Here is a 16,309-nt window from a genome sequence, read left to right as displayed (position 1 = left end):
TACAAAAAGACTGGTCAGTGGAGACCAAGGACAATTGTTTAAACAAAATTAATAAGGAATAAAATCTTCAATCTGTAGTCATTATTACAGCACAGAAATATTAATCCACAGTAATCAATTTTTTTGGGCAGGAAGAAATCTACGGCATTAACTCGGAGGTAGTGAATTAAACTCCACATACGATCAGATTATAACAAGTCAGAAAGCGAGATTGAATATATATATCCAGGTTCGCAGGAGACTGTAGAGCGCATTCAAGCGGATTTTAATGCATCTCACTGAGGCGCAGCGCCGCAGAGCCGCCGGCGTGCCGAGTGCATGCGTGTGGGGCGGGATTCAAAACAAGTGCCTGGAATAAAACCACTGATGTTTAACAATTAAATGGCTCTTTAAAGGGACTGAGCCAATCTGCTTGGCTAGCGGGGAAGTTTCATAACCACGCTCGCTTAGGGGGGGAAACTATATAAAAAAATAATAAATAAAAGGTATAATGAGAACATTTTGCTCAGCGAACATGGCCTATCTAGCCTCGCTTTATTTTCAGGGGAAGAGCGCCATTTCATAAACGTAGGACGCAGAGCTATAGTGAGACGATAAGGAGATCTCGTGCTGAGAGCCTGAGATCGGACGGTCATGTTTAGTCTATATTAAAAGAGTTTAAGAGCAGGAAAGTAGTGATGGCTGAGACTTAGACCTAGTGTCTAAATGTAGTAGCAGTGATGTTTAGACTCGAGCGCATCAACCACAACACGTATGGAGACGTCCTGTTACTGCATTCGGTCTGAACCCGACCCCGGTGCTTTAAAAATACTCGGACGCAGCAGAGTGACCGAGTCCTGCATGCTTACACACCTCTCACAGTAAAGTTGCAGTAGTCAGTGGTTACTGAGGTGAGGCTCCAGAGTGATGACAGCTTTCACGTGGGACGTCCATTTCATAACACTCGCGTCAGAAACAAAGCCCGCTGCATGCCCACGTCCACAACACAATAACCAGCAGCGCCGATGAGCAACAGCCCCAAATTTAGCAACGACTGCATCCCCTGACGCGCGTCTGTGACTGATCGGAAAACAGACCCCAATCCACAGACATTTAAAAAATATCATTAGGGATTTATCCCTAATGAGCAAGTCAGGGGCAACCGGGCAGGGAAAAGCTCCTGGAGATGATCTGAGGACAGAACCTTGAGGGGAACCAGACTCCTCCTCATTTGGGAGAGTGTAAAAAAAAGTGTCCTTTCTACAACCGTTTATAATCCAGCGTCTCCTTAGAAACGTACAGAATACACACGCCCTTTATAAGCAGTTAACATTGTATAACTGATGCATATTACTAAAAAGTCGTAGAAAACTTCAGGAGAGACGTTCAGGCTGATCAACAGCCCTTCATCAATACCACACTCATCACTCAGTCCATCACACACTTCAATTCTGATAAAGACCACACAACCAAACACTGTCCAGTTCCTCAGGTGCAGTATGATGCAGAGAGATCACACTCATACACCGTTAATTAATACATCAGATCACACTGAACCGATCGTGTATAACGACAGCTGCAACATTTTAAGTCTTCTCCTTCTGGCTTTTCCCTTCAGGGGTGGCCACAGCGAATCATCTCTCTCCACCCATCCCTATCTTCTGCATCCTCAACACTTCCACCCACTAGCTTCATATCCTCATTTATTACATCTCTTCGGCCTTCCTCTTTGCCTCCTGCCTGGCAGCTCCATGTCCAACATTCTCCTACCAATATACTCACTCTCCCTCCTCTGAACATGTCCAAACCATCTTAATCTGGCTTATGAAACAGAGCAGGCGACGCGTTTTGGACACTTTTCTGGACACAACCTTCAGAATCTTCCAGGCTGCATCGGGATCGGATCTTCACGCACCCATGAGCAGAACAAAGCTAAAACCGTGTGTGTGTAGCTTGCAGGGATTTTGATGAGGTGAAATCGAACCCTCTTTGAATATTTTCCTAAATAAATTAATAAATTCTTATTGATGGCCTTCTTAGAGTTAAAAGTGAAGGAAAATAAAACAAATAAAAAAAAAACAGGCCCTGAAAAATAAAATCAATCCTCACCTGTGATTTTGTCTCGTACGAGTTTGCAGGACTCGATCTCGCCGATGCTGCCGAACAGGCTCTTGAGCTCCTCCTGGGTCATGTTCTGGGGCAGGTAGTTGACGATCAGGTTGGTCTTGCTGTCCTCCATGCCGCTCGACTCCACCGGCGAGGAGCAGCTGTTCATCTGGTTCGGACCGTTGCTCGTGTTGTTGCACGTCGGTCCGTTCGAGAGCTGCGTTTCCATGGCAGCAATTACCTGCTAAATAACCCGAAAATAAAAAAAATTAAAAAAAAAAAAAAAAAAAAAAAAGGGGGGGGGGGGTCAAGACATTTGTTAACCTTCCATCCTGTCAAGACGTCATGAGCCATTTTACCTGTAGGTGCGAGGAGAGATTTTAAGGTCTAATATCCTAAAAAATAGGGTTTCGCGGAGGAAAGAAAAAAAATTCTCCATGCAAAAGTTCGAAGTTTTTAGGGGGGATAAATTGTGTATACAAATCATTTATTCAAGACTCACTTAAATAAATCATTTATCTATCCTACTTTTTTTTTGGTTAAAAACGCTCATTAAGTTGGGAAAACGACATTATCTGTTATTTCATTTAAGTCGTAAAATAATCCCGAGTGTAAACCCACGTCGTCTGCCGCGTCTCCCACAGCCCCATCTCAACCTGCTGTAGAAACCAGCAACATCAGTGAGGATAATTAGCTGGGAACACTGATCGGGTCACGTTAAGGACCTGAAAGAGTAAAAGATCCTCCGCCGACGATACGGCAGCTCTATAATCGACAGGAACTTATTTCCTCTTGTTTTCAGTATAATAAAAGCCAGAACGGTTCATCAGGAGAATTAACACCGTAATAAAGACGGCTACAGCAGAAAGCAGCTGATCAGCAGTAAAGCATTTCCTAATCATATTAACATTAGCACCAAGTAACAGCTAATTACACCAAGCTGGAAAACACCAGTAAATACAATTAAAGCTTATTTATCTAACCAGCGTGCCGACAAAACCCCACACACACGCGCAGTGTACATCCACACAGGCTAAACACCAAACACGCTAAATATTCAAACACCAACAAGTTCACTTCAAATACAAAGCCTTCAACACACCCTGCAAACTCACTCCAACACCTTATACACTCTACACATGCTCAACACTGGACAACCCCCCCCCACACACACACACACCCACATATACACACCCAGATACCCCCCCACACACACACCTAAACCCCCCTATACATACACCTTTCCCTATATACACACACACAAACACCCCTACACACACACAGACCGCTCCTTACACGCACACACCAACATACATACACATCTAGATACCCCCCCACACACACACCTAAACCCCCCTATACATACACCTTTCCCTATATACACACACACAAACACCCCTACACACACATACAGACCGCTCCTTACACGCACACACCAACATACATACACATCTAGACACACCCCCACACACATACCTACAGACACCTTTCCCTATACACGCACTCCAACACCCCTACACACATGCACACACATACAGACCCCTCCCTAAACACACACCCCCATACATATACACCTAGATACACCCCCCACACACCTACATAGACACCTTTCCCTACACCCATATATACACACACCTCCCTACACGCATGCATGCACACCCCTACAAACAGACCCCTCCCTACATAGACACCTTTCCCTATACACACACAAACACCCCTACACACACACCCCTCCCTACACACACACCCATACATATACACCTAGCTACACCCCCACACACCCCTACATAGATACCTTTCCCTACACATACACACATGCATACACACAGAGACCCCTCCCTACACCCCCCCCTACAAACAGACCCCTCCCTACACACACCCACATACATATATACACCTAGATACACCCCCACCACACACACACCCCTACACATACCTACAGAGACACCTTTCCCTACACATACATACACAGAGACCCCTCCCTACACCCCCCCCCCCACAAACAGACCCCTCCCTACACACACCCACATACATATATACACCTAGATACCCCCCCACCACACACACACACACCCCTACACATGCCTACAGAGACACCTTTCCATATACACACACACACTCAAACACCCCTACACACAGACCCCTCCCTACACACACCCCCATACATACACACCTAGATACACCCCCACCTACATAGACACCTTTCCCTACACATACATACAGACAGAGACCCCTCCTACACCCCCCCACATACATACACCCCCATACATATACACACCTAGATACACCCCCCATACATACACCCCCATACACCCCCCCCACATACATACACCCCCATACATATACACACCTAGATACACTCCCCCCACACATACATACACCGCCATACATACACACCTAGATATACACCCCCATATACACTCCCCCCACATACATACACCCCCATACACACACCCCCATATACACTCCCCCCACACATACATACACCCCCATACACACACCCCCATATACACTCCCCCCACATACATACACCTCCATACACACACCTAGATACACCCCACCCCCACATACATACACCCCCATACATACACACCTAGATATACACCCCCATATACACTCCCCCCACATACATACACCTCCATACACACACCCCCATATACAATCCCCCCACATACATACACCTCCATACACACACCCCCATATACACTCCCCCCACATACATACACCTCCATACACACACCTAGATACACCCCACCCCCACATACATACACCCCCATACATACACACACCAAGATACACCCCCCCACAATCCCCATACACACACCTACATAGACACCTTTCCCTACACACATACATAAACACCCAAACAGACCCCTCCCTACATATACACACCTAGATACACCCCCACCACACACACCCCCCTACACATATCTACAGAGACACCTTTCCCTATACACACACTCTCAAACACCCCTACACTCAAATATGCGCGCACACAGACCCCTCCCTACACACACACCTACATACCCCCCCCAACATATATTCAAAACACACACTCCTAATTTCCTCCACCTTGAGAACACGCACTCCAACCTTTTCTCAAAACACCTTTCCACAACAAACCCCTTTCTTCAATCAACAAATCCACCCCACACTCAAACACGCCCCTTCACATCCTTAAACACTCGAGAATTACAGATCAGAAATTTGCTCTGGAGCGAAATCTCACACCTGAACCCAGTCTCAGTGCAGCAGCAGCTCCCGGTCCAGCGTGAGTCCAGCCTGTCTAAACCTGACCCTCATCTGAGACCAAGCTGAAGAGGACCAGCAGGAAGAAAAGAACTGGCACTTCAACCTGAACTGAAACTGTCCTTATATTTCGGTGGGAATTCTCGACTTTGAACCTTTGCTTTATTATTTAGCATTTAATCAGACAAGTCCATGTTTATTACATCACTTCAGCCATCTTTTCCCCCCTCACTAGTTTTCTGCACCTTTAAAGGCACAGGGTTTAAGCTACAGATTAGTTTTCGGCCCGTTATCATTGCTGTAGTTAAAACTTAATGAATTAATCACTTTTAATATGAAAGGTACAGAGTGAAGACAGCTTGAGTCTGAAAGAATGTCTCGTATTTAGTTTTGGACCTGGACCTGTTCCCTCTCAAAGCGCTTGAGATGTGACGCCGAGCACCACAGGAAAATGTCCGTGACTGGATTGACATGGGAAGGAGAGAGAAAAAACAGTAAAGGAATAAAATGAGTAAATAAAGAAGTAGTCCCACAGACCCCGGTCCAAGGCTCAGCCGCCCACGAGCCACTTCTAAGCAGAGAAGCCACATCACACAGCCTGACTGCCATGTTAGTTTGGAGATGCCGTCTGCAAGAATGTGGACACAGAGCACACCGTGTTAGAAACACACACACACACACACGTCAGAACAGATCACATCATTACAGGAAGAGGGGGAGGGACTGCTTTAGGTTACGTTTTGGATACTGGGGAAGCCATGCAGACATTTCTAAGCCATCAGAACAGAACAGTCATCATTTACAGTAAAGTTATTAAATTCATTTCATGCTCTTATTATAATCCAACACCATCATTTATACACTAGTGCTGTATTCTTATATTTACATCCCAAAACACACTCGCGTGCACGCACCATTACACAATCACCAGCCTCTCGGTCTACAGAAGCCTGGAGTCGACCTTCACCACTGAACCCGTACATCAGGATGTAAAGGAGGCTGACGTTAAACTAACTGAGTGATCTAGGGTTCTGGTGTGAGATGATCAGTGATGTACTGAATCAGATGGAGAAGGCTGTATCCAGGAGGATGGATCTCAAGATGGAAGAAAAGGAAAGACAGACTGTGTGTGTGTGTGAGTGAGAGAGAGAGAGAGAGAGAGAGAGAGAGAGAGAAGAGCAAAGATGAAGGTCAGACTTGTGAAATCCCGGCAGACTTTGAAATGTAAGAGTGACCAGTTCATGTGTTTAACTATGAGAAATGTTCAATATCAGGATAAACCCTCCCTCTCTCTCTCTGTGCATCTATCTTTATCTCTCCACCCATCTCAGTCTGCCTGTATCTCCCTTTCTCCATCTCTCTCTCTCCCTCCTTATCTGAGTCTCCCTCTCTCTCTATCCATGTCTCTCTCCATCACTCTATCTCTGTGTGTGTCTCAGTCTGTCTCTGTCTGTCACTCTCTTTCTCCATCTATCTCTATCTTTCAGTCTGTCTCCCTCTGTCTCTCTTCCCATAGTTCTATGTATATGAAGCTGTGTGTGTGTGTGTTACAGAAGTTCAGAAATTCTTCTCATCCGCACTTCACTCAAGTAGAAAGGTAAAAAGCTCAACACTGATTCCAGTATAAAAGCCAAAAACTCCCTGACTTCAGCTCCTTTCAGTATTTCTCCTTTATTAGATAAAGACTTTATTAGCTTTATTCCTAAACAAGATCAGATATAATGAGCGTACATTCACAGCTCTGGTTATTAAATCAGCGTTTAGATGTTTATTTAACGCAGCATTACGAGCACAAACCTTGATGTTTCAAAATTTATCTTTTCAGACCTTATAATAAAATATTTTTACAATAAAAAATTGATTATTTGTTAGAACGGACAATAGAATTCTCTTCTGAATTTAAACAAATGTTTTAGACATTTTTTGCCATTTTGCAGACACACAGTTTGTAAACCTCTCTCACTGTGTATATAAGAGCTGGAGTAAGTTAGCGTGGTTATTTCTGACCTCTGAGTGGCCTGTAAAGAGCAGTGTGTGTGTGTTTAGTTTAGGAGAGGTGTGTGACGCTGTAACGTTCAGTACTGTAGTGAGTGTCGAGGGAAGGCCAAGAGGCTCTCAGTTTATTTACGGCCTTAAATCACAATCAGCTTTTACTCAACCGCTTCCGACAAAGGAAGAAGTGAATCCCTGAACAGAACAAAAAATAAAATCATTAACTGCAAACACAGCAAACACGACACACCATACAGGCTTCACCAGATACTGCTGAATAAAACGTTTATTATTTTAAACTAATACTAACATTTTGTAATGAAATCAATCCACCAGGTTTACTTTTCCTCACTGTATTAATAGTCATTATTCAGTCTCAGATGTATTTTAATGTAACGTGATTAATACTGAAAGATTGGTTAGCTGATTAGCGTTCACTCTGGTGCTGCTTAGCCTGTAAGAAGCGTCATGTTCGTCCCTGGATACGTCGCCTTCGATCCGAGACGGAATTTGGTTAACTCCCTCGCCAGGTCTAATGTGCTCGCTCAGTCCTGTGCTTCGGTTGCCTGGAAACCTAATTAAATAGAGTATGACGAGCTAATGGGTTAATTAATACAAACGAGGCCTGTGCGTGAAGCCGCATTCGGACACGGCTAATGAGCGAGCGCTCGAATTCCCGGAAAAGAGGCGGCGTTATGTAAGCGCTGTCCTTATCCTCGCCTCGCCTCGGAGCGTGCAGTGTCCTGCGCTCTTGAGAAAAACAGCATGACCAGCATCTCTGATCGTCTGGCCACGTTTCCACTCTCTCTGTACCGGGTTTTACCCCGTTTCCTGTGTGAGAGAATGAACACGGGGGTAAAAAGCAGGCAAGCTGTTTTTCAGCCCTTTGATATCCTGTTGGTTTATTTGTTTTGCTCCCCGCTTGTGGAACAGGGAAGTGATGACCCACAACCAATTTATTTTATCCACCATCTTGTATCCGGGTTCCCGAGAGTGCCCCCCTCACCGAGTCGAGGGAATCATCAGAGGAGCAGAAAGACTAAAGAGCTCTTTGAGGATGTGTGTCCAGAGGTCAGTCTGAGATCAAGCATCATGTCCATCACACACCTACACAATAAACACTTAGAAAGGAGCGGCGCTTCGTACCATCAGCCAGCGCGAGTTCACACTTAACCTGATCGTGAACAAACCCACTGACGTCTAAATAAACCGGAGTCGACGTTTTAAATCTAATAACAAAAAAACAAAACCCTGTTGATGAATATGATGCATTGATGAAATTAAATATTTTGGATGTTAGAAATAACTGAGGTTGGACTGCGGCTCCGACGGGGCTGAATGATAAAGGATGAAGATGCGGCGGCTCATGGAGTAAAAGACATTTCGTGGAAGGTTTTTACTGAAACATTTAAGGTTTCTTTCAGTCAAAGATTGCTGAAAGCATCCGGATAAAACATTCTCTGGTCAGAAATCCAATGATGGGAAGTAGAACGAATCATTGTGAGTAAAAAAAAAAAAATGTGTGACTGGAAATAATGAGCTAATTTAATACAAATACATACGAATGCCCTCCTTTACACATTTTCACCTAAGGAATTGAAATTTTTTCTTTGACATGTGCATCGATATATGAAGTGTTCTCAGCTCACAGATGAACTGAACGCCGGCTAAGTTGCGCGGACGTCTGGGAGCCGTTCAAAACTTGTTAGCGTCAGTGGAAAGCCAAGCGAAGAGAGTTTACGAATTATTTTCCTGTCAGTGAAAGCTGCTTTGAAAGAGTCGACCCATGATACCAACGTTACCTTCAGCATGAGTTCGGCGATTTTCCGGGCGTTTGTTTGGCGTGGGCAGGTCCGTTCAATTTTTAGCCCAAGCTTGGTGGCACGACTTCCTGTGAGGAGCCTTGACATGGAATGCTTGGCTTCTTTGTAAGCAGCCATACAGTTTACATACGCTTGGTATTGGTCATATTTTTGGGTGGCTGGAACGGATTATCTGCATTTACATTATTTCTAATGGGAAAATTCGTTTCTCAATACAGATTTTCACCTTAGGAACTCGCCTCTAGCGATTCGGTTCATATGCTGAGGTTCCACTGTACCACAGTGCTTCATCTCAGCAGTACAGCTTGGTCCTTTGGCTCAGTTTAACACGTGGAGGAAAAAGAAGAATCTGCGACTAAAGACATGTCTGAATCGACTCGGTTATCAGGATACTAAACGTTTTCTCGGAAGACTGAAGAGAATCTCAGATCGGTCGTGTTTTGGTCTCGAATGTGATTTCAAGAACCACACCGATATACAATTCTTCATAAAGCACCGAGGAATCATCCCCAGCTCCTCAGACAGGACTCGTTCTTGTTAGGATAACACCATGGACACTTCACAAGCAACGTAAATATTTTTCAATACATGAAGTGGTTGAAAAAGCTTCGCAGGTGGATTAATAAAACCCTCTGCTTACAAAATCACCAGGAAGTCGCGTCTTCCTGCATGGCAGCTCAACAGTTATGATTGACGTCGATGCAGATTTGTATAATAAAAAGCTTTATTCCCGCACACCAGCCTTTCTAATTTAACCACGTCCGACGGATACAAAAGGGCGAATCGATCCAATCCGGCAGCATCTGAATCCGCTCTGCAGAGACCGCATCTTTAGCCTGTGAAAGCTCAATACAGCCCGAGGAAAAGAAAGGCTGACTGTGAGCCAGACAAAAAAAAAACGCTACGCACGGCAAAAAGTGCGAGGGAAAGGAGAGGAAGACGGCTGTTTATCTAGCTTCTACACTCCTCTTCCCTCTGTAATTTCACCTTTTAATTCAACAGGGAGGAAAACATTGGCCCACTTCCTGGCTTTACAAAGCAGCCCAATAAAAGAGAAGACAGAAGTGGATTTCAGGAGGGACGCGTCCACGATTCCCTCCTCTCTGATAAACTCTACACCATTTTACCGTACACCCATTCTCATCCTACGCATTGAACACGCTGTACTCGATTTCAGCCGGCGATCAGGATCAGAGGATCGGCTTCTCTGCGAGATGATTCATCAGTTCAATATTTAATGAGGAACCTGAGGAGACCGCTGTCTTGGAGACTGAATTGATCTCGTACTTTACATCCTCCAAACAAATAAAACCCAATCTGTCTCCATAAGAGGGGACAAGTCAGGACCAAGCTCCACCTCGAGTTTAGGATACCATGATTATAATTCACGCATGGTTTTAAAACTGAACACGCCCACAGAACTCCATAAAAGGGCGTGAGCAGCCAGGAGGCTGAAACGAGCAAATCGGAGTAAAGACCAAAGTGGAAGATGTTTGTCACTTGTACAGCAATAAAAATTTCATATAATATAAATAAGCGAGTCCTCAGTCACCAGATTATTTCTCCTCATCTCGGTGTATGGATTTGTCTTGACTCGGGTCCAATTTTTTAATGAATTGAAAAACCTAATTTAAATATAACAGAAATAAAATGTAAACTCTACCATATAAACCCAGATACAGAAGATACAGATCTATAAAAATGTGATTTGAAGTGAGGTGTGTAAATTCACCCGCTCAGGAGTGTATTCGAGTAGGGACACGGACATTTCCGTAGTCATGAAAATCCCAAACACACCAAATGTGTAAACGCACGTTAAGAAAAAAGGTGCAGACAACAAGGTCACAATATGTTAGAAAGTTTGGTAAACGATTAAAAAAATACAACTAATTAAACTGATTGGTCCAGAGGGTTAAAATAGAGTCAGAATTCTGTAAATATTTTTATTCATCCAATGATGCACTGCACTAGTATAGTAGAAGAAGAAGAAGAAGAAGAAGAAGAAGAAGAAGGAGATATTTCTCCATCAACCTACCTCCAGTACACAGACTGGTGGAAACACCACCACCACAGCTGAATCTGTACTGGACAAGGTGATAACGAGGAGAAAACAAAAGGCTCTTAACATTAATTTGCCTAGACGTTTTAGGAATTCCAGCCTTGATGTTTCTTCCTGCGCTCCTGTATTAGCAGACACGTTATTACTCTACTCTAGCGGTCTTTGTTTGTAGATAGCCCGAAAAGCCGACTCTGCAGCGGTCCTGCAAAGCAGTTCTGCTTTGAAAGTTCTGCTATACATCCAGACTCGATCCCTCTACGAATTCTTTCGACACCTCCCAGGGTCACAATCTATCCCTATAACATCTGAGTCCGTAAACAGCAAGCAAAAGGGTTTATTTCTCTGGTGTCTGTGGACGCACTGTATTACTCTACCCTGTATCTCGTTAAAAGTTTGGGACCCGAGGCTAAACTCACGGTGTTCACGCAGTGTGTAAAAATGCACAACGTGCCCCTGGGTCAGGGCGACTTACAGTGACAGAGCAGGTCAAGATGCAGAAAGAAAGGAATAAACACGATGCATGCTCTGCCCTACTTGGGTGAGGGTCTATTATCTGTAAGGATGAATGGCGGACTGTTGGATAACGCTCCGGCTCGGCCTCAGGGGAAGGACACGAGGACGCTTATTTTCCTGAACCTTGAAAACGCAGGAGCTCGAGCAGAGCCGAACAATCCCGCTTTCCTCGCCGCAAAACGCTGCCCACCCACAACGAGGTCACTCACAAAATACCGCGAGTTTAAGGATGTGCTTTTATTTATTTATTTATTTATTTTTTTAATAGTAGTGGAGGACAACTTTTACTACATTATACATAGAGGCTTGCTTGCACTGATGACTTTTCAGGAATCAGGCTCATGCAAAATGTAGAAACAAGGAAAAAATAAATGCAGACAAAGAAATGGGGTTTTTTTGGGCGATGTAACAGCTCACAGCCAAAATATAAGCTGAAGGCTGCCATTTTGTCAAAGATGTAAGAACAATGCATTCTATCCAAAAGAACTCGGGGGGAAAAAAAAAAAAAAAAAAATAGGATCTTCACACTGTCTACGGTATAAAAAAGAAAAACAAAAAAAGGACTTAAAAAATGGGGAAAATAAATAAATAAATACACACACAATGGATTACAAGTAATTTGGGGACGTTACCACCCAATATTTTTTTAAATAAATTGACAAAAATCCTAACATTCAAACCACATTAAAATTAAATGTTTTTGATTTTCATATAAAATAAAATTCAATAAAAAAAATTATCTAAAAAAAGTTAACACTGCTTTAAAAAGTACATTTTATTTGTTTTTTTTAAATAAATGCAAGCATGAATTAACACTGCCTTATCACTGCTTAATTTTTTTTGTTTATGACGTGTTTCTCCATATTTAAGAGTACACTGCACACTGAATGACCTGATTGTGTTTCTATTCATGCGTCTGTCAGATTCCTTCAATTTACTCATGAAGCAACGAGCCTTTATTCAGTCCTGCAACAAATGGTGCAGCAGTTGGGGTGTGTGTGTGTGTGTGTGTGTGTGTGTGTGTGTGTGTGTGTGTTGGAGCAGAACAGGGGTAGGTGCTTAGACCAGTGTTAAAAAAAAAAAAAAAAAACGGTATAAATAGCAGTAAATCTGAGTGACAAGATGCTGAGGTTAGAGTGTAGGAGGAGAGAGAGAGAGATCACTGCTTTAGATCTGTATGTAAATGATTATTATTCAGCGTGCGTCGTGTTCGGAGGATGAGAGTTTCCACCATTTCAGGTTTAAGGAATCCGTGACAAGGTTATGAGCCATGCAGAGGGGCGGAGCTACTGATGCCACCGCCCACAGGCGTGGTGTAAACTCGGACAGATGATGGATTTAGAGATGAATCGACAGAAAACACTTCAAGATGGAGGAGTTTTTGTTGTGCCGCTCGATAGGTGAAGGACAGCCAATGAGAAATAAATAAGTGGTATTCAAGCGTCCATCACCCTATTAACCTTACATGTAAGGAGCTGGATTTAAAACTGTTGGAGACCAAGTCCTGTCTGAAAACCCAAGGCGCCCTTTTGAACCGTTTTCAGCTTAAACGTCCAAGTGTCAAGGGATATTTATTTCACAGAATGAAGATTTCTATTTCACAGAAAGCTTGGAGTATTTACTTCTACTAGGAATATATAACTAGCGTTGAAATACATGTGATAACAGAAGGGGGGGCGGGGTTTCGAGTAGGTTTAAGTAATGGCTTCAGCACACCGGTCCAAAATGTCCAAAACTTCCTGTTGATCATTATGAAGACAACACTAAATAAAACCACCTGAGATTGTGGGGGCGCAGCTTCATGATCAGTTGGACATTAGGCTGTTTAATACGTCACATGACCAAGGCTCATGAAGCCACATGTGAAATTTCATCAAGGTCAAGTCAGAGAGAAGCAGAAAAAGATTTTGTGCTTTCTGTAAATGTTTTCCTGCTAGACGAGGTTCACTTCTAATCCTAGTGCTGCTTTCTGTCATCTCCAACATCCTAATAGGGAAGGAACTCCAGAGTCTCCTGAACTATGAGCTCAATCAACATCAGGTAGCACATCACCTTTACACATCAATATAAACGTATATACACACACGATCAATCAGCATACACCTTAAACCTCCGGCAACATTTCTTCCACCTCAAACAAATGACGCAAATCCGATTTTCCATCTTCCTGCTGGCGAGATAAACCCGGACGCAGTGTTTATCAGAGAAAGCAAGCGTTATTTCCAGGCATCTCCCACAACCGATGTAACGAGTCGACGAAAATAAAACCTTCCCACCTCCGCAAAATCTAAAAACTCGACTGGGCCACGGTGCTAATTGTTAGCGGCCGACTGACGCGTTCTCATCACGCCGGTCTCGGGTCAGCTCCGCTTTAATAATCGCCCCTGAATACAAGAGTGAGGCTTAAACACCCTTTACACTCGTCCGTTTTATCAGCAAGTACACTTCCTCGCTGTAGCTGTGCACAGATTTCACATCCAGCATTATATAATCACCACAAGTCTATTCGCGGAGTGTAATTTAATCCCAAACCTGTGCTGATTTGGTCTTTATGCTCTCTAAACACAGCAGCAGAATAAAGCCCAGAGCCAAGCAGTGAGAGTTTAAGCATTCAGGTGTAGGAGCTTTTAAATGGAAGCCTGCTCTGGAGAGTTCAGGGTTAAAACCTGCGTGATCCAAACCGAAAGCTTGAAAACGGTCACACTTCTTGCCATCGCTGCGGGTGTTATAGCAAGCTGCGAGGCAAAAATAATCCAGAAAGGAGCGCCAAATGATCTCACGCCCACGTACGCCACACGCGGGTTAACGGCTTCTCCGCGCGGCTCCGACTGTCAGGATGCATCTACATACTGAGAGCGGCTTTAACTCAATTACCTTCAGAACGAAGGCCTGCATCGCGGCTCAGGGGCTGAAACACTCAGAGGAGGGCGGATCTTCGGGAAAATAACGTGCAATAAAAGGATCAGTTTTATGAAGATAATTAGCTACGAGGAGTAAATCACTTAAGGATAAAGGGATGAGGAAACACCCTAGCAAGCTAGCCGCTGTGTTCCAGCACCACACACACACGCTTTACACTGAGCTCACAATCTCAATTTTACTACAATATTCCATCAATTACAATAAGGAAATAAGGGTGAGGAAGTGGGAAGAATGAAGTGAGAAGAACGAGAAAGAGCAAGTGGAAAGAAGGATGAGGCGCAACGAGAAAAATGAGGAAGAGGAAAGGAGGAAGACAGAAGAATGAGAAAGAGGAAATGAGAAGAATGAGGAAGTGGAAAGGAAGAAGACGAAATGAGAAGAATGACGAAGAGGAAAGTATTAAGACAGAAGAATGAGGAAGAGAAAATGAGAAGAATGAGGGAGTAGCAAGGAGGAAGATAGAAGAATGAGGGAGTGGCAAGGAGGAATACAGAAGAATGAGGAAGTGGAAAGGAGGAAGACGAAATAGGAAGAATGACAAAGACGAAAGTAGGAAGACAGAAGAATGAGGAAGAGGAAATGAGGAGAATGAGGGAGTGGCAAGGAGGAAGACAAGAATGAGGGAGTGGCAAGTAGGAAGACAGAAGAATGAGGAAGAGGGAAGACAGAAGAATGAGGAAGAGGAGATGCAGAGAATGAGGAAGAGGAGCAAGGAAGAAGGGGAGAAAAGAGAAAAATAAAGGAAGAGCTGTTAGTAATTAAATCTCGGCACATCACTGTTTCAGGGTGAGAAACCGGAACCTTATTTTCCCTGGCTTGTTGTGACTCATCATGAAAGTGCATGATTTTTATACATCAACTCCATTTCGGTCAGCGCCAGCGTTTCAGCACTTAATTCCTTTAGGGAGAAAAGGCAATTATGTCGCACTTTCAAGGTTCGGTTTGACGTGTGTGTGTGTGTGTGTGTGTGTGTGTGTGTGTGTGTGTGTACAAGGATATCAAAAAATAAAAACCAGAAGGAAACAATCAGCAGCTCCACTAATAACAGTGGTCAGTATTCACCACGCTGTTGCTACAGGAGTGACCGCAGAATTAAATTAAATTAGGATTAAGATGAACAGAGTGTGTTTAGCCTCGTAACATCCGTCTCCTCTTCCTGACCGTTTTGCATCGGTAATAACCTGCTTTCAGCAACTAATCATTTACAGTCCTGATCACCACAGCAGCCCTGACTGGACTAAACACTAAAGCTGTTTCAGCTAAAACCACATCACCACCAGGTTCCTGGATTATCTGGTTTAGACACACACACACACCTTCCTCCTTCACACCTCCATGAAGCGTTAAAACTCGCACGTTTCACCTAAAGGGTCATCGGCTTGACCCGATCATTGAGACGAGTCGCTTTCAAATTGTCCTGGTTCTCATTTCAGGTCTTTAAGCACCTCGGACACGCGTTAGCTAAGCTAGCAATCCAAGTGTGTAGATATAAATCAATATAGTGAAAATTAGGTCATGGATTATTAACTATGATAAACATGTAGCAAAATAAACGTGAAATGCACAACGGTGACAGAAGCACAGGCTCTTCATCAACATGCGTGAATACACAGAAACAGGGAGGAGGAGGAGGAGGAAAAAACATTCAAGGCCTGGAAGAGTAAGT

General features: G+C 43.7%; 1 protein-coding gene across 7 annotated transcripts in view; it reads right to left on the bottom strand.

The window, feature by feature from the left end:
• The window catches only part of elavl2 (ELAV like neuron-specific RNA binding protein 2), a 44,065-nt gene that overhangs the window by 12,237 nt on the left and 15,519 nt on the right, over positions 1-16,309 (bottom strand). For 3 of the 7 annotated variants that reach the window (XM_058384039.1, XM_058384034.1, XM_058384035.1), the window contains exons 2-3: positions 5,872-5,962; positions 2,089-2,329 (exon numbers count right to left, since the gene is read on the bottom strand). In XM_058384039.1, coding sequence (XP_058240022.1) covers positions 2,089-2,329; positions 5,872-5,943 — 313 coding nt within the window. In that variant the 5' untranslated portion in view covers positions 5,944-5,962. Of the gene's footprint in view, positions 1-2,088; positions 2,330-5,871; positions 5,963-9,128; positions 10,478-16,309 lie in introns of those variants that run through there. The other 4 variants (XM_058384041.1, XM_058384038.1, XM_058384040.1 and 1 more) reach the window with 2 other exon arrangements.

Source organism: Hemibagrus wyckioides, linkage group LG29 (genome assembly GCF_019097595.1).
Source record: "Hemibagrus wyckioides isolate EC202008001 linkage group LG29, SWU_Hwy_1.0, whole genome shotgun sequence".
Lineage (NCBI taxonomy): Eukaryota > Metazoa > Chordata > Actinopteri > Siluriformes > Bagridae > Hemibagrus > Hemibagrus wyckioides.
Note: the sequence above shows the minus strand (reverse complement) of the source record. Positions and strands in the feature narration are given on the sequence as shown.